Raw genomic sequence first — 17970 nt, 5'->3', positions numbered from 1 at the left:
CTAACGGTTTGCTCAGCGCGCCAGCGGCCGCTCAGGGCGCTCCCGGCGAGGCGGAGGGCATGTCTGCAGTCAAAGCAGTAATTATTTCTGTGCTTACCTCCGCGGTTACGCTACGCGGGACCTGTGTTTGCAGCACCACAGGGGTAAGGAGCAGCAAAAGGCATGTTGCAGCCGAACTCGCCACCTTGGACAAACCCGCTGCTTGGGTCTGTAGGCTCCTGACTACCAACACATCCAAGTTCCTCAGATTCCCTTACATTTATGGAACGTGTCCCTGCTCATCTTTCTCACGTGAAGGCATCAGTACCAAAAATGAAGCTATTTGGCCATGCTGAGCGGTATTTTTCGATGGCTCTCCACACCGGTCTATCTCCACCCTTACTGCAGGCAACCGAGGCCAAAAGGTGGTTTGAAAAATCCCACCCCAAGCGTTAAAGACGCAGGAGAGCAACGGACTGTGTAAAAATGCAGCAGCGCGAACAGGAGGGCTCTTGGCCCAAGCTCTGCCTGTGCACGTCTGCTCGGCTAAGCACGCACCTCTCAATCTTGGAGCTGTCTCTTGCTATTTATAACTGCTGGTTTAATGACCCTTTAGCACAGACAATAAGCCTGAGCCTTCCTAAATTGATGTTTAAGTATCCTCGTTGAATTAATTCCGTCTCATCATGGGTAACTTGTGCCACGCTGGGGTTGGAGACTTCCACTCCTCACTGGAACCCAGCTGGGATGTGCTCCCTAACAGGGAAGCTTTGCCCGAAAGCCACGCACTCAGCATGGGAGGCGACATGGAAATCATACTCCATGTGAAGGGGGAGGGAGAGAGTAACAGTGCAGCAACCCTGCAGCTGCCTCGGTCCTCTTCTGCAGGGGGAAATGTCCCCGAGAAAGGCAGCGCCACACTGGAGGGTGACAAAGCTTCTCATTGTAAGCAGACACCTGCGAGGGAAAGCTTGGAAAAACCCCCCGGATGCCTCGCTGATGTCGCCGCCCGAGCTGTATTTAAATCTAGGCAGAGGTGCTTTCCATACGGCCAGGCTCAAATTGCTTTTTCCATGGGCCGTTTCCAGTAGCCCTCCTCCTCCTCCTCCGCGCGGATTCGGAGGCCGTGCCAGGGTGAGCGCCTTCTGGATGCCTCTCGGCGGGGGTCAGTCCCGTCCCCACGTGGGACGGCTCTTTCAGGGCCTGCAGGTTTCGGGTGGGTTGAGGCCGGAGTATTTCTTTCCTGGGGGTCTGCAGCACGCTGCTTGGGTTCCACACAGAGCAGCACAGTGAATCCGTAATGCAAGACCGCTTGCTGCAACATCTTTTATATCCCCGGGCATCTCAAAAACTGAGCACAGATCAGCCCATTTTTGAAAAGTGGTGCCAGCCGATGTTACAGGAGCTGTCAGGTTTACACTGTCTATTACTGATAATTACAGTTCCCTCCCCGTGTAAAACATCCTACCGAGCACTGCTTACACGCAGGTATTCAGGGCAAAGCATTCGCACGCGTGCCCCAAACTCACAGCAAGCTTCAAGAAACGAGGAACTTTTTGGGGGGGGCAAAGCTCCTTTTTTAAATCAGAATCGCTCGTAGTGGTGTGCTAGCCCTCAGCTGTGGGCAATATTTGGCTGTTGTGACTGACAGGGCAACCATGGCCACCTACACAGCACGCGCAGAGCAAACCATCGCCGCAGTGCTTCATGAACGGACTCTCTACTCCTCCTAACCCAGAGCATTCAAGGAAAATCGCATCTCTTCAGATCTTCACAGGGCTGAATTTTCCTGAAAATTCCCTTTAAAAAGGGAATCTTGGTATGTAGAAGTGTGTGGGCATATGTATATACAGCCCTGCATTTCAGAGGAGTATGAAAGGCATAGGGAAAGTTTATAAGAGAAAATGAACATCAGCAGGCAGCTTACCATCCCATCAAAGCAAATTCCTTCTGGAATTGCTTACCAGTCTGGAACTGGTAAGACACTAAGGTCAAGCAGCCTGTGAAACCTGGTGATTCAGAGGAAAAAGAGCTCCAGAATACAAGATGCTGCAGTTCACTTGCCTACTACTTTCCCTCCATAAATGAAGGCTCTGATTTTCCTCACATCTGCAGGCTGCCTAAGAGAACTGCAAACTGTTACGGAGCAGAGCAAGCCTTTAGTATAGCACACCATTACTTCATAGTTTTTAATATTAGTCCCACACTACCCATGAAATTCCCCCAAATATTTGGGAAAGGGCCATATGTTTTATATTTGGCAGTTCATGGTCTCCAATCTTTTGGACTCGCCTTTGCTTACACAAGGGCTTTTAACCTAGCTACTGTATTTAGTCATCAATACACACTGATGGTTACTTAACTTCCAGAAGCTGCTGACCAGGCACGGATGAACTAAGGTGAGATGAGAACCTGTGATCTGCAAAGGAATCTGACGTTTTCTACTTGTGTTTCTTCTGGTATTGGAATAACTCAAAACGGCCCCTGTCTGTATCATATGTTCCCAGCACTTCTGCCCTAAACACGCTCTCAGAGTTTCAGAAAAAGGAGTTTGGCATCTTCACCAGATGGTAGCCAAGTATCTCGTACGCATCCCGTGTGCCTGAGCAGGATGGGGCTGGGCCAGGCAGGGATAATCCAGGCACATCCAGAGCAAGTGTTGGCATCTCTGCGCACTACCCGGCATCGCCGTGTGTGTGTCTGTGTGCTACACGCCAAGAGACATCATTGCATCGGGTCTGAGCCACTGCAGACTAGTGGGGAGCCCAATTCACCTGGAGGGCAACTAGACCTCGAGAAGAAACCCTCTCCCCCACCCAGCAGAGAGGGGTTTGGTCATGGGAAAATCTCTGTGTGTCTGTGGCAAAGAATGAGGAAGAGGGAAATGGATTTGGATCAGCAGTCCTGAAGAAGAAAAGTATTTCTGCTTTCTTTGTTCCTCCCTTGTTTCATCCCTTACACCACGCACTCCAGGTACAGATAAGCAACCAACTGACCTGAGGGCACGATCAGCCTTGACACTTCTACACATCCCAGTTTCCCTCTAGGTTTCCCCCAGCAACTCTCCGTCCAGCTGTAGGTCTCTCCGTCTGCCCAGTAAATGGCTTAACCAAGATGGACAGATCCAACATGCCTAAAATTCCAGGTGGCAACACTCCCACCACGAGCATTTCCAAATCCCCTCTGAAAGACCCATTTTGAACACTATCTCTTGGCAGGCTTTCTGCTTCCTTCGAGCAAAAACACAAGGTTCTGAGAGCACAAATCTTTGCTTGCATTTTAACAGCCATGTGTGTTTTAGGCAGATCAGAAGGGGTTATTTAAAGTCTGCCTAATAGCAACGCACTCAGTTATACTTCTTTTTTTCTCCTGCTTCCTGCACGATGCAGAATAACCACTGCGAAAGCGTTTCCTCCTGGAACTTGAAACCAGAGCCAGGCCAACTGCGACTTAAAGGGGTTATTTTATAAATATGGGGCCTGTACATTCAACTGGGGCACTGACTTGCACCAGGCTGAGCTTCAAGGAAGCCGCGTTTCACTGGTGTCAGCAGCCCTCACACCTGAGGGTGTGAGTTCTCTCCAAGTGGGAATATACATGGAATAAAGGGAAAGGGCCCGCTGCCGGAACGCTGCCTGCTCGCTGCATCACCCGGCGGGATTTTCTGAGCCGTGACTGACTCAGGATGAAACACACTGCTGTACCTATTCAGTTTCCCTAACCCTCTCCAGATGGGAGAGCTGAAGGCTGTTTATAAACTCACAGATTTTTGGCCTATTTACCCAAACTGAACCTATATATACATACATGCACGTAAACTTTTTTATTTTTTTTTTTTTTTAAAAAAAAAAAAGGTATTGACATTCCCAGACTGCCCCAATTCCCAAATAGAGAAGTACAGCTAGACCACTTCTGTGCTGGAACATGGTGTTTATAGGCAAGGTTTGCACTTACAGACCTATCTCCTCTCCTGCCTGTGCCCGCAGACGTGTCCCATCAGGCTCAAGCACAGCGGCTTGACCTGGTGATTCAAACCCCAAATTGCAGAATTTCATTGCAGAATTTCTGCCAGAGAAGCTGAGGACTCATCCTCAGCCAAGATATCTAGGTTTAGGCTTATGGAGACGGATCAAGATATAAAAAGCAATGCATCAGCTCAAAACTTGCTCCAGCCTTCTGGTCTAAAGTTAAAAACAGGCTCTGCGCAGCCGAGACGGTCAGAAATTGATTCCCGAACTTCTAGGAACTGCTTTAAGAGTTTCATTAGCAGAGATCTTGCAAATCGAGCTTTATATGATTGTCATCGTAGCTGAAGAGGAACTAAAATACAAGTCATTTAAAAGCTGAAGTGACTAGGCCAAGCTAATAAGTGAAAAAAAAAAGGAGAAGGAGCTGCATATAAATTTCATAGACCTGGATGCATTTTACATCTCCTTAAATTGTTTGGGTTTGCTAAATTTAAAGGCGATTTTGCTTGTTTGAAAACCCAGCTGAGAAGGACCAGAGCAGACGTGCACCCGCAGTGTCCCAGGTCCGGGGAACGGTCGCGCGGGCCTCCTGTTTCCGAGCCTCCAGCTCCCCCACGCTGGGACCAACGAGGCTGCCGCTGCTGTGGCTCCTTACAGCACACACAGGCCACAGCCGTGTGGAAGTCAAAAACAAAGATTAAAAACAGAAAAGGGGGGTGCACTGAGATGTCCTGCTGCATTTGCCAGTAATGAAATTTGCACTGAGCTGATGGGAGACGTGTCTCTTGGTCTGAAGAGGACGGGTCTTCTCTTGGAAATATTTTCCATGCCTGAGAGCAAGCAGAGCAGGTGGAGTCTCAGCGCATTTAAGCCCCTTGGACTCCAGGAAAGCTTCCAGCAACGTTTCAGTGAGAGATATCCTTAGTTATCACAGCCTGAATATCCAGCAATTGCCTTGGACCGGCTGCCGCCTGCGAGACGGAAAACTAAATGGAAATAGGAGCCAGCTATGAAAACATGGAGAGCAGAGTGCCAGAAATTGCTGTATGAAGCCTGTTGCTCAGTACGTATGCAGAACTGAGAGGGTTGTTAGCAGGTGAAGAAATGTGTAGGAGATGAATAATTCAGGTCGGTTAAGAAAACAGGCTTTTCAGAAGGAGAAAAACCTGAGGAGAAAAGGCAATGTGAAATCCAATGTTTGGAAACTCAAGGCAGTAACCTGAACCACTCCTATTCTTTACAGCACTCTAAATTAACTGTGCCAGCTTGTAATAAGATCTGGCCACCAGCACCCAGCAGCAAGCCAAAGAACCTGGTAAAAGAGCTGCAGGTATGCAATGACAAACCATACAGTTTAAATGATGTAGCATTAACACAGCCACACGGGACACCTGGAATATTTGTGGGTTTTAAGTGACTCCGTTTGAAAAATGCATATTGCAAAGAGATTAGGCTGGAAAAGACCACGGGGAAAGCCTCAGATTGAGAGATGTTGAGAAGACCGCCCTCGTTTACGTGGAGGGGAAAGGAAGAACATACACAACTGTGAAAGACAGAGAAGAAAAAATATCACTAACTGTCTCGGCCGATACACAACAGGAGGGATGATGAACAAAATGGAAAGCAGCAAGGAATAGGTTTTCGACCACAGGAAAATTAGTCTGTGGAAATGATTCTCCTAGGGTACTGATACATCCAGAAGCCTGGAAGGACCTAGTATGGATCTGGCCACTGGCACGCAAAAAAGGACAGAGATCTATATTAAACATATATATGTTTATAAGAATTAAACATAAAACACCTGGAGTACGTAGGACCTAGTACTGTCTTTCAGTGTAAAACTGAAACTCTTGGTTTCTCCTTGTTAAAAACAAAACCATATTGGGACAATTAGGGAACTACAGGTAAGAGGTGCAAATGGACCTGGGGACATGCCTTTCTTGCTCTTGCATTTTCTGAAGTACCTGCACCACCATTGGTAACAGCCACAGGGCTAGAGACACGGCTGACCTGGCCCCATAGGGCCACCCCTACATGCAGCAGCTATGCAGGAGCAGCAGCAGGGCATAATGAAAAACTCCAGTGTTTCTTCAGTGAAAGATCAGTGCCATCCTGCTGCTTCCTCCCCTCTCTAGCTCAGCAACCACTTCCTCACTCATAAGCAAACAGTTTCCTGCAAGTCCAGCCTGGAATTAAGCCTCAGTTTCAACTACATCATCCTTGGGCTGTTCCATCTTCAAACCTTGTGGGCACAATTCCATTTCAGCAAGCTGCCTCTGTCCTCCCTCCCACTTGCATTTAAGCAGGCACCTTCCAGACTTAAGATCAAGCTTGTGGCCAATGGAGAAGACATCAAGAGAAATTAGACTTAACGATAGTTGCTTATGAAGTTGCTGAAGAGCCACAAAGTCATGACACTGCAGGACAAAGATCTTCTCACGTGGCTAACAATTTCAACACTAATGTAGGTATAAGGGCACATTGCATCACCAAAAGACATCATCTGCCTATCAAAATTGAAATATTCAAGCCCTAGAGATATTTATCCATACGGTAATGCTATATTTTACTCTTTTTATTCTTTGCAAAATTTTAAACTGAGAAATTACTGAAGGGAAAAGTCTTATATGCACCGTAAGTTACTGACAGGATGACTCCAAAGCCCACGTTTAGCCTATGCTTCTTACAGCCCACGGCAGTGGTCTTGGTCCTTCTTATTATGCTGCTCCTATGAGGCTGTTTCTAGCTGAACCCATGATCTGTGTACCCAGAAAGGGTGCACAACCTGCATGCAGGAGAGGCTGCTGCTGCTGCAGTGGATCTCTCCGGGTTTCTACATTTTCTTGACATCTCCTTCAACACAACGCCAACTTCTGGCCTGTTCCTTACTGTCATTTACTCAGGAGCAAACTCAGGGGATACAGAAGGGCTGTAACGTTTGCTCTGGCCTACGCCTTTCCCAATGCACAACAACCACTCACCAACAACTGATGAAAAAAGGCTCTGGTCCTGCAACACATGATGACTGTTTTCATTGATCCAGTTTCCTCCTTCACACTTCAAATCAGGAGCAAGTCAACATAGAACATCATATTGAGTAACAACCAACACCAGCACTTACTGAGAGGTTTAAGGATGCTGCTGCTCGTCTCATCAGCATTTTCTACGTCTGATTTGTCGGAGTAGTTCTCAGAGATTTTCTCCTTTTCTTTCTTTTCTTTGTGCCCAGGTCTTCTTCTGTGACGCCGCCTTCTCCTATAGCTCTTCGGCACATGGACCCCAATGTAAATAGTGTGATGACCTACGGAAGACAAGCACAGTGAACATTAATTTCGACTGCATATGGCATGGTTCACGTTGCCTTTCATCCAAACATTAATATACTGCCTAGCATTAATTACTAGCAGGTTTCTTGGCTTCAAAAGTAAACTAGGAACTCTTGAGCTACCATTTGGAAAAGCACTTTTTGTACAGTCACTTCTGAGAGCACATGCCAGTGCAGACTCGCTGATAATTATTCAGTCCTTGTGACTCACTTAAAAATAAAAATAAAAACCACAGAAGGCTAGACTAATTTTGCAACACTGAATACAATGCTCTCCAAAACCATTCCTCATTAATCTTCCCCCTTTCTTTTACTAAATGTATTAACTGGACTCAACACTCACCTTGTGCAAACTCATCCAGTCTAACTGAGCCCAAAGCACTTGACTACATAGTCCATCGCACGGTAAGTGTTAAAGTGCCACCAGGGTCTTATTGTAAAACAGCACATGAGTTAAGGACTCAAAATATAAGATACTGTAAGCTTCTAAGGACTCGACACTTTCCGAAATTAGAACTAAGTTAAGTCTCAAATTTCTCACACTCCCTGTAAACACAAAGACTGTCTTTACCCCTTTAGTACGGAGTTTTCTTTCACACTAAAGGACCTGAATCCAGTTTGTCCATTTTTATCTCATATTGCCTACGAGTCTGATCAAAAGTCTTTTATTCTCAAGAGCTTTTTGTTCTTCTACCAGCCTGGAAAAAACTTCCTTGTGATCATAGAAAGTGTTTGCGTTATTCATTTTATATGAATAAAATAGGTTCAGACAAACACACATGCCCTAGCACTGACTCAAATACATTTATCCGAATGAATGATCCTCAAATACACATAGAAACAAGAGCGTTTGTCTCCACGGACAGCCAGGTACTTCCTCTCACACCCAGAAACAAGAGCCCTTCTGCAGAGCCTCCTCACATACTTTTATTCTCACCATTTATACCTGGCACGTAAGCGTGGCTGTTAACACCACGTATGGCCATCCCAGGTGACATATTCCGGAGTACAGAGCTCCAGCCCGTGCCATTTGGTGACTCTCTCCCCCAGGAGAGCAGAGGCTCCTCCAAGCTCAGGAATAAGAAACAAGCTGAGCCAGTAACCCAAGTCGGGCAGCCCTGGATAAAGTAGCCGTGCACCTGGGCAAGTTACAGAGAGAAAACCGACCCCAGCTACCTGCCCCTCTCCTCTGATTTTCCTTCCTGACACACTATCCTCTGCTCTCGCTTTTCACCTGCAAGCTGCAATTATTCCCCTTCGTGGCTGGCTTTTCAGCAGCATTACGAGGCTCCGGATTAGCCACCTATTTGCAATGCAGAGCAAATAGAGAGCACTTCGGAAATGCCAGCATGACGGTGAAGCCAGAGGCTGCGGCTCCCTGCTAACCCCGCTGCTGAACACATGGGCCCCATTCCTCCTCGGGCTGAGCCCCCTCCTTGAGAGAAAGCTGAGCAAGGAACTTGTGCATAATTTCCACAGGAAAGTGCCTTTTTTAATGAACATCAGCCCCTGAAGCCGCTCATCTCTTCTAAGAGCCCTCAGGCTGCAAGGCTGATGCTGAGGGCTCAGGGACAGTAGTGCAGGGACATGGGGGACCAGGTGAGGCACACAGGGCCCAAGGCAGCTTTCCAAAACACCCTGCATAGATATAATCATGTATAACATACACGTGTGCATATATAATAGACTGGAGGTGTTAAAAAGTCTGACTTTTCATGGACAAATACAGTAACCTTTAACTGTTGTTGGAGGCTTCCACAGGGGTGGCCGGGGCATTTTGTGAGCCCATGTGGAAGGCAGTCCTGTGTGCACGCAGTATCCTGGTGTACTTCTGCACCTCCTGCCCTGCTCCTGGTGGGTTTAGCTAAGAGATGGCCCTTCAAGTCCAGCGCTTTCCTTCTGCATTTGACATCCAAAACCGCTCTTGAGGCAAACTGTAAAGTCTGGAAAGTCATTTGCTGGTTTTTTGCACATAAGCTGAACACAGCTGAGATTTTCAATCTCAGCCCTTCCTGTTATCAACTTTAAAATAGCTCCCAAGGATTCCACAGAAAATGGAAAGATAGGCTAGAAACTTATGAAAAAAGCCTGTGCTCTCTGCACGTTGCACTGTCTCTCACGCGGAGCTAAATGAGATCTATAACCAGGAGAGCTTACACAGACACATCTCTAGTGGCAGCTCCTCTGAAAAGCAAACACAGAGGACAAATTAGAAATGTTAAGTGCAAACCACTGTTGAGCTACTCAAGTAGAAAAAAAAGCATCTAAAAAGAGGCTCCTCCAAAACTGCATTCTCAGCTTTCAAGGACTAAAAAAAGTTCTCCAACCTGATCACTTCAAAGCAAACCCCTAGACTGGCCCTAAGCACGGTATCATTTGACTCTGAAGTAATTTGTTATGTGGAAACTGCCCTGCAAAGGTAGATCTCGGTAAGCAAAGCGCCCTGCGCTCTCGGCAGCACGGTGCTGCTGCAGCCTGTCCCGGCTGGAGCAGGCTGCGGCTTGTGCCCTCCTGAACACGGCGCTCCGGAAAGCAGGTGGATACGGGGTTTGTGCTCATCTTGCTCGAGGGTCAGTGCAAGTTTCTGATATTCAAGTTAATGACACCTTATGGCCTGCACTATCTGGGTTAGGTCAGTGCAGAAACTCTCCTGGAAGAGCCCTTGCAGCTCAACACTTGAAGCCAGGATTTAGCTCTGGCCCGTCATGGAAATCCCAATGCAGTACCTGGGAATATAAGTGGGAGCACGGCAGGTAGAAAAAACAGTGCCCAGCGAGAGGGATGGGGAAGCAGCGCGGAGCAGCCATTCCCAAGCAATTCCCACAGCCGAGACCGCATCCGGAAGCCCGATGCAGAAGGATGGGGCGATTTCAGCACATGTACTCAAACCCCGTCCGTCTTCGAATCACTTGGATTCTGTGGCCAGCTTGGCAATAGAAACACACCATAGTAAGCCTAGAGTCTTAATACTTTAATATGCTGCCAACAGAACTGGACAATCTCTTTAATCTTTTGATCACGTGTGCACAGTACAGATTTTGGTAATATGAAACTAAGTTATATATATGTATATATATATATACACACACAGGCACACATCTGCATGACTTAGCTGCTTTCCCCTGTTCTGCAAAGGAGCCCCTTCTTCCAATTGCTTTTCGCCTTGTTCCCCCCCTGCATCTGCCCGGGGAGGCCAAGGGAGACTTGCTCCTTTTCTGTGCACTTGGATCAAGCACTTGGCATTTGTTGACGCTGTTGCAAATGCCGAGATAAACTTTTGGGCTCCCTTCCCAAAGTGCCGGGAAGGAAACAATTGACACGTCCTCTCACTGCGCCGGCACCTCGAGACATTTCCTCCTCGCCGGGATACGGCAGCTTTCCCATGAGAACAGCTCACTGCAAATGCTAATGCCTCGCAAATTCAACGTGACGCACACGCAGCACCCTCCTATTCCCTGCTGGAGGATGGGAAAAGCGGAGCTGCAAGAACAACTTTCCCTGATGACCCCGCTGCAATCACGGGACCACCCTCTTCTCCAGGAAAACTGCCCGCCTCGTTAATTTTAGGATTCTTCTGCTCTATGAGGGGCACTTTGCTTCACGACACTATAAAAGGGCAAGGCAGGACGCACGGAAAGGCCAGCAGATCTGCAGGGGTAAAAGGGACCTTCCTGTCCCAGTCGGTCCAGGATTTACACCTGTTGCAGCTAAAAGTTACCTTTTCGCCCCAAAATAACCCCCACTGGGTGCACATTTTTGAGCAAAATGAGTTTGTCTGAGTTTTTTTCTTTTTTAAATAGAGCAAAAAGTACCCATCATCAGAGGTATCTTTCCCCTGAGAAAACAAAACAAAACAAGATTGCAGCTACATAGCTACATTTTTTGTTTCATTAAGAGCTGCTAATTAATAGCAGCTCATGATTTGGAAACGAAATTTAGGGCTCAGGCACCGAGCCCTGCATCATTTCTACTGGTGAAAACTCACTCATTTATTCCCATTTTTTCCCGGTTTATACAAGCTGCCCTCAAGAGCATCTCTTCATCTGCTTCCGTCCTGGCCAAGCGAGCCCAGCTCACCAGGCACTGCGCTCCCGAGTCACTTCCCCAGTTATCCCATTTAAGGGCATCAGAGGCTCCCAGAAACATAAACCTAAGGAAAGAACGGCCTACCAAAGGAATAAAAAAGCCAGAAATCTGCAAGCTTGAAGCTTTCTGACCTGGTCAAGCCAGAGCGAGGCATGAGCTCCTCGGGTGCGTTTTTGTGCCCCATTCCCATGCAGGCTGTGCTACAGGCAGAGCCCGGCTCCGCTCCTTGTCGCCCGCCTGCTGTGGCTGCAGAGCTAAGCCCACAATAAAATAATAATAATCAAATAAAAGAAACAAAGTGACAGTGAAATGGCTTGAGCTCAACAGGGACAAGGGTCAGTCATTTGGACAAAGGAGCTGAAAGCTGAAGAATCCAAGGCTAGAGCCTGCCTAGCTCGTGTTCTCTAACAAGGAATCCTTTCCACATGGCTGGGGGGGCTGAGACTTGGAGCATGGAGAGACTAGCCCAGAAAGAATCACAGGTTGGCACCTGAGCAGGAAACGAGATCAAAACACCAACATTAAAACTTTATAAAGCAATGAAAAGGAGCTGAGAAGCAGCAGTTTTCACCTGGCTCTCATTTCTGCTTCCAAGGCTCCTTTCCAAAGAACAGGGAGAGTCGCACTAAACGGATCAGGCTTGGACAGGCTCCTGTGGCCCCGGTCTGCGCGCGGCGCGGAGCCTCCCCACAGGCCGGGCGCTCCAGCTGCTCACCCCTTGGGCGCAGGCAGGACAGGGACACGGTGCTGCCGCCTCCGCCAAGAGCTCCCCTTGGGACACAGCGGCCGCAGGGAAAGAGGGCCGGGAACCCAGTGGGATGCGACAGGAGCGGAGCGTGGCCCTGAGGCCAGGGAGCTGCAAGGGCAGCGAGGCCCTCGCAGCGTTTTATAAAGCCGAGGGGGGCAGCAGAAAGGTGCCTCTCGTTCTGTGCGAGAAGCGACGGAAATTCGCAACTTGGGAAAAAAAAGCGCCGGCCCAGCAGGTACAAATAAGTCACTGGGATGATCTATTTTAAGGGCAGGTACTAAAAGTAGCGCTAAGCAAGCCCCAAATTAAGCCCTGCTTAGTTCCAAAGCAGCTCAAGCTCTGAGAGCAGCAGGCTGTGCCATCACGTGCCGAGCGCCCTCGGCACTACCTGTCGTTCAAGGGATTACAGGTGCTGCCCACAGGCCCCCAGGCCTGGCGCAGACCCCCCGGCGCAGCCTCCCAGCTGCTGCGGAGACCCCAACGCCCGCCCTCCCTCAGCGCCACAGGAACGGCCCCGCCAGCCCCTCTGACGCGGGCGGGAACTAAAAATAACGCCCGAGTCATCCGAAAGAGCATTAACTTCCACACAGATCACCGAGAAGCAGGCGAAGAACCCGAGTGTTTTCAGCGGTACGTTAGGAAGATGGAAGTTCAGGATAGGAGAATAGACATGGAAGCTCATAAGGGCTATCGGCGAACGTGGCTCGCTCAGACATTGGAGACAAGGAACACGATCATTCCCTCTAGCATCGTGTAAAGCTAAGGACTAGCCCCACTAATGCAGCCGAGGCTAAAGGGAGAGCTCCTAACGGCATCTCCTAGACAGGCCGGCCAAGCTTATTCCCGCAGCCATCACTTGCTCCAGAAAGGGGTTTTGAGGACACTCTGCTTTCCCAGTAAGGGGGAACTCATTAATCGGGTAAACAGTAGAAGAGCAGCCACTTTGTTGGCTTGCGTGACACCTGAAATGAGACAAGGTTCCAGCTGGAGGTAAATCAGAGGCCACCCGCTCCTCAAGGCCACAGCGACTTGGCACCCATCAGACAGCAGGGCCATCTAAGCACTGCTGGGCTTGAGGATACAGTGACAATTACAGGGCCTGGGTCAGGGCTGTGTCCAGGTAGGGGCCATCTCAGAGGGCCCAAGTAAGTTCTTTGGATCACCGGAGACAAAAAGAGGCTAAAGGTATCCGAGCTCAGTTTGGGCAAGCATCAGGGATCTGGAAGGCTCCAGGCAGTGAGGCCTTTACAAGAACAGTAACATGCACTCAGTTAAATCTTCCATGGGATCCCATGGCGTTGGCAGCTGGGCAAAGAAGAGGGGTGGTATGATCTGATCAGATGATGGACCTTAAGGGATGGGACCAAATACTTGGGAAAGGGCAGCCATAAGGTTGAGAGCAGGGCGCTCGGCCTAATGAAAGGCCACCGAGAGAACAGCCTGCAATGAGATACATACAGGGAAAGGGCAAAAGAGGAAAGAGGGGCTCCATGAGTCAACACCCCAGCTGCTAGCCAGCTGAGAAGCGAGAGAAAAAGGGACGAGACTAGAGACAACAGGGCTTTCTTCCACCGACCATCAGCTAACCATGGGCTCAAGCTTTTACTTCTCTTCCTGCCACCCTCCGCATGAAGGCCCTGTGTACATTGCTAAGGTTCAACTCTGGAGGACAGGACTCGGCACCTGCACAAAAAGATGCTTCTGCCTTCCAGGCCCCAAAAGCTGTTGCTCACTCAAACCACAACCTTGCCTAACCTCCATTTTACATATTTGTGTTACTGCATTTTACCTCCTCATATTCAGTCTTTTCCTAAAATGACTGCAAGGGACAGGAAAGAGAGCTGGGTAGGTAAGACAACAGGAAAATGTGAGAATCTTTTGATAAGATCAGGTTTCTAGAACCTAAGTGTCTTCAAAGGTCAGTTAAATCTTTACGTAAAGTGACCTCTGTTAGTCTTTAAAAAGTTCCCACGTAATGACGCTATAGTTAGCCAGACCAAAAGTCTCCCGAGCCACCTAAGTTGTGCACTTCTCAGTTTCCACTCCCTCCTTGCTCCATGGCCATCCATGGCCCTCACTTCAACTACAAGTCCTAGCAAGATCCAGAGGCTACTTTGGCAAAGCTTGTTTGAAAGGTGAGGTGCCCCCCCAAAATGGGATGGCCCTGAAAGAGGAAGCTCAGTGCAAGTCAAGCCAAGAAGATATAAAGTAGGAAGAAGAAATGAAAAAAATAAATTGAAGTTTTCACCTGGCTTCTTCCAGAGGCTACAAACCCTTTGAGTTCAGAAAACAACGGAATAAGAAAGTGGCCAAAAGTGGTGGATTGCTGGGAGGGAAATGGAAGATGTGCCAAGAAACCCAGAAGACACACACTGAGGAGAGCCAAGAGCTACTGCTCTGCGACAGGAGCAGGCAACGAGGCTGGCAGTGAACCAATGGGCAGCCACTGCGCGGAGCGAACACGAAAGGAGCGTTGGGGGTATTCTCACCGAGCCGTCCCTAAGCTGCTCCTCCACTCCTACCCACAACCCCATAAGCTGCTTTTCTTCCTCCTCTTTGGAGCCATGAGAGGTTACAGAAGCCACCGAACCTGCCTGCTGTGATCTGAGCTAATCCGGCCAATGCTGCCTGGGCCCCGCTCAGAGGAAAGAGCAACGTGAAAAAGCCCAGTTGTGGGAACAGGACATGAGGGAGAGCCGTGCAGGAGAGGCCTCCTTTCGAAAGCTTTAAACCAAGCTGTGTACGTTTGAAAACACAACCTCTGCATTTTTTGGCATCCAACTCGAGATGCCCAAGTTTTCGGGAGATGCGCCTCACCTTTCGGGAAGCACTGAGCACAGTGCAGGTCACCTCCTGAAGTGGCCCAAACTGCTCCTCAAAATGCACATTGTCCCAAAGCACCTACCTTGGCTGAAAACACCTCGGCCTCATTTTCCTCATTTCTATCTCATTAATTACTGAGGCTGACAAACTGAGCAAGCTGCACTTGGCACTATTAAGCGCATGCAGGCGGGTAAGGTTTGGACCTCCCTCCAGCGTAACTAAGAGCCTTGATTTTCCTAGCTGCTGTATCTACACGCTTAGGGCCTTTCTTCCTAGGAAAGAGCCAAAAGCTGGGAACATTCCTCCTCCCAGGCCAGCTGCCCAAGGAGAAAGAACACTGAATTTTGCAGGCGTTGTGCAGTGCACAACTGGGAGGCCAGAAATCTTAAAAACACACATAAATTGCTTCATTCAAGTTTACCAGGGGCAGTCTCTCCTCCTCTTAAACGCACAGGTAAATTTTATGGAGAAAAGGTACATATTGGTTATTGTGGTAGTGTCTGAACTACCCCTGTGCTTGCTCAGCTTCAGCAGGGCCCCTTTCCCACCCACCACTCAAGGGCAAGACAGGTGAGAAGTAAACATCCACCCAGGTCGCTGAAAGGAGGAAGGCAGCACTAGGAATGCGGGGTGTCTGCGGAAGGCTGCGTTGGCAGAAGGCCGAGCTCCTGCCTCCAAGGCACCGCGGGGGAACACAGAGCCGGCACGCACAGACCGAGAGACTCAACGGCACCACAGGCTCCCCACGGCCCTCTGAGCAACCGGCCCCAGGCTACCACTCGAGTGACAGGAAGGGACAGACTCCGCAATGGCCGAGATCACGCAATGGTGAGAAGATCCGCTCACCACCAATTCCGCCCCACTGTAAGAAGAGCTCCAGCAGCAGCATGCAGATGAAGCCCAGCTCGGCTGGTCCTGGACACATAGGGAAGAACAAGGGAACCTCCTGAGACCCTTCGCTACGTGAAGGCTCCGCTTACCATGGCCCAGCAGCGGTTAACATGGTTCTGACGTACCCTGGTGCACAGGCAGGTCTCTCTTACCTTCTGCCTCATTAGACAGTTTCCTCATTTGCTGAGCAAGTTTTGTCTTTTGCCCTTCAGTACAACTGTGCTAGACTTTTCTTTCCATCTTCTGTTTTGATTTAGGGCCCAGAGTGAAGCTCTTAGAAACCCGTCCACAAGGAGACAAGGCATGGCAAATGCGCACACTACACGTTTTACAGCTGTGTCTGGACTTCCTCAGTACGTTAAAAATTACCTGTTTGATTTAAAATTTCCTAAAAAAAACATTTAGGAAAAGTAACCAGCACATCTGAGGCTCGTCTCTGTGGAGTAAAGTAGATGCACAGCCACCTGCATGCCCCAATCCTCCACCACAGAACCGTGCAGTCATAGCAAAACTGATCCAGCAAACTGAGAACCTTCAGAAAGAAAGGGAACACTTGAGAAAAACCTACGGAAACTGAAGGGGGAAAAAAAAAAAAAAAAAAAAGAAGAGCTTCAGGAGAATGTATTTCACTACCAGGTCATAAGTGAATAGTGATGAAAAAAGCCAGACACTGTCATTATGGTATGGAAAAATCCTCCCTTCACTGCTATGTGCTTGACACTGGGTGAAGAGCATCATCCATCGACCCGGCTGTTCTTAAAACATTTTCTGCATTTCTTCTGCCTGCCCAGCCACCTTGTTGCTACCATACGTAAAGGCACTTTCACCTCTGTACTTGGCCTCCCAGAGCTTGCAGCAGCGCTGAACACGGCAGAGCAACAGCCAGGGGACATCGATGTCATCTCACGCAAGCCAGTGCCTCAAGCATTGACGCCGATACCTGCCAGCTGCTCTGTCAAAGCAAAGCCATCCCACACACACACGTATGGAATAAACACGCTCATCGATTCGCTGTCTTCATGGCAAAGAGGCTGTTCTAAGCAGCCGATATTCCCTAGCTTTGAAACATTTGGGCGAATGGCTTCCCTATTCCACGAGCACAAAAATGATTCCCAACTTTTCCGCGTTATCGGTAGACCATGGCCAACTCATAGCACGAGGACTTGGTTATTTTTGGCAAACCAGATAATAGCACATTTCAGTAGCCTCTGAAGTGTGATGAGCAATCAGAGAGAATCCAACCCAAAATCTTTCATCCAGATACTTTAAATACAAGAAGCTTCCACAGAACAGAGATCCACAGCATTCACCTTAGCTCTGTCAACTGTGGGGGGCTACCTGAGGTCTGAGGCCTCAGCCTCTGCCTGATGACCTCAAATTGTGACAGCGGCTCTACAAAAGAGAATAAAAAAACCTGTCCCTAGGTCCCCATCGCTGTGCGTAATCAAAGCCCAAGTCAGTTCAATGCAACCAAAACGCAGCCTGCTCTGACCATCTCCAAGTTTAATTTAAAGGGAGGTACCAAAGCAAATTAATGATGTGGAAGTTACGTTGATATTTTATGAGATTTTGGTTGAATCTTCAAAACAGAGAAGGTTTGTCTATTTCCAGTGAATAAAAAGTGAGGGTGGGTTGGGGAAAAAAAGGCCTACAGGAGTCAATTTAGCAGTACTTTCTGTTTGCAGTTACTAGAGGTCAAGATGTGCACGGGAAACATCGCCCTTCCAATCCCTCCTCATTGACCCAACCACCAAATAATCATCTTGGGCTTATGGCATCACAGAGCCTTCTGCCCTCAAAGGCCAGCAAGGGTCAAAAAGAGAAAGGGTAGAGGAGGAAAATGAGGGAGCAGCCAGCAAATATGGCAGAGGAAGTTGCTGAAAGTCGCTTCCAAATCCCTTTTAACTGCTCTATGCATAGATTAATCCCATAATGTTAACAGGATCCATGGAAGAGTTTCCACGGAATATTTCCCTGAATTTATTCCTTTAACAGGGGTGTCCCAGAGGAGACCTGACACCTTGCCTTTGCAAGGCAGTTAAAATGCAGGACAAAACACCTTGTAGGAGCGCTGCCACCTTCTCCCACCTGCACCCAGAGCTGCTCTGCCCTTCTAGCGAGTTGTCAAACTAGAAATTAAGCACCCTCGC

The 17970-nt window shown here is 48.7% G+C and overlaps 1 protein-coding gene across 1 annotated transcript in view; it reads right to left on the bottom strand.

Moving 5' to 3' along the window:
- SLC4A4 (solute carrier family 4 member 4) overlaps nucleotides 1-17970 on the bottom strand; it is a 142828-nt gene that overhangs the window by 78548 nt on the left and 46310 nt on the right. Inside the window, exon 3 of the mRNA XM_088531675.1 lies at nucleotides 7069-7248. Coding sequence (XP_088387801.1) covers nucleotides 7069-7248 — 180 coding nt within the window. The remainder of the gene's footprint in view (nucleotides 1-7068; nucleotides 7249-17970) is intronic.

Source organism: Tinamus guttatus, unplaced genomic scaffold, assembly GCF_059628265.1.
Source record: "Tinamus guttatus ecotype Peru unplaced genomic scaffold, ASM5962826v1 Tinamus_guttatus_pri_ptg000423l, whole genome shotgun sequence".
Classification (NCBI taxonomy): Eukaryota; Metazoa; Chordata; class Aves; order Tinamiformes; family Tinamidae; genus Tinamus; species Tinamus guttatus.
This window is presented reverse-complemented; position numbering and strand designations above follow the sequence as displayed.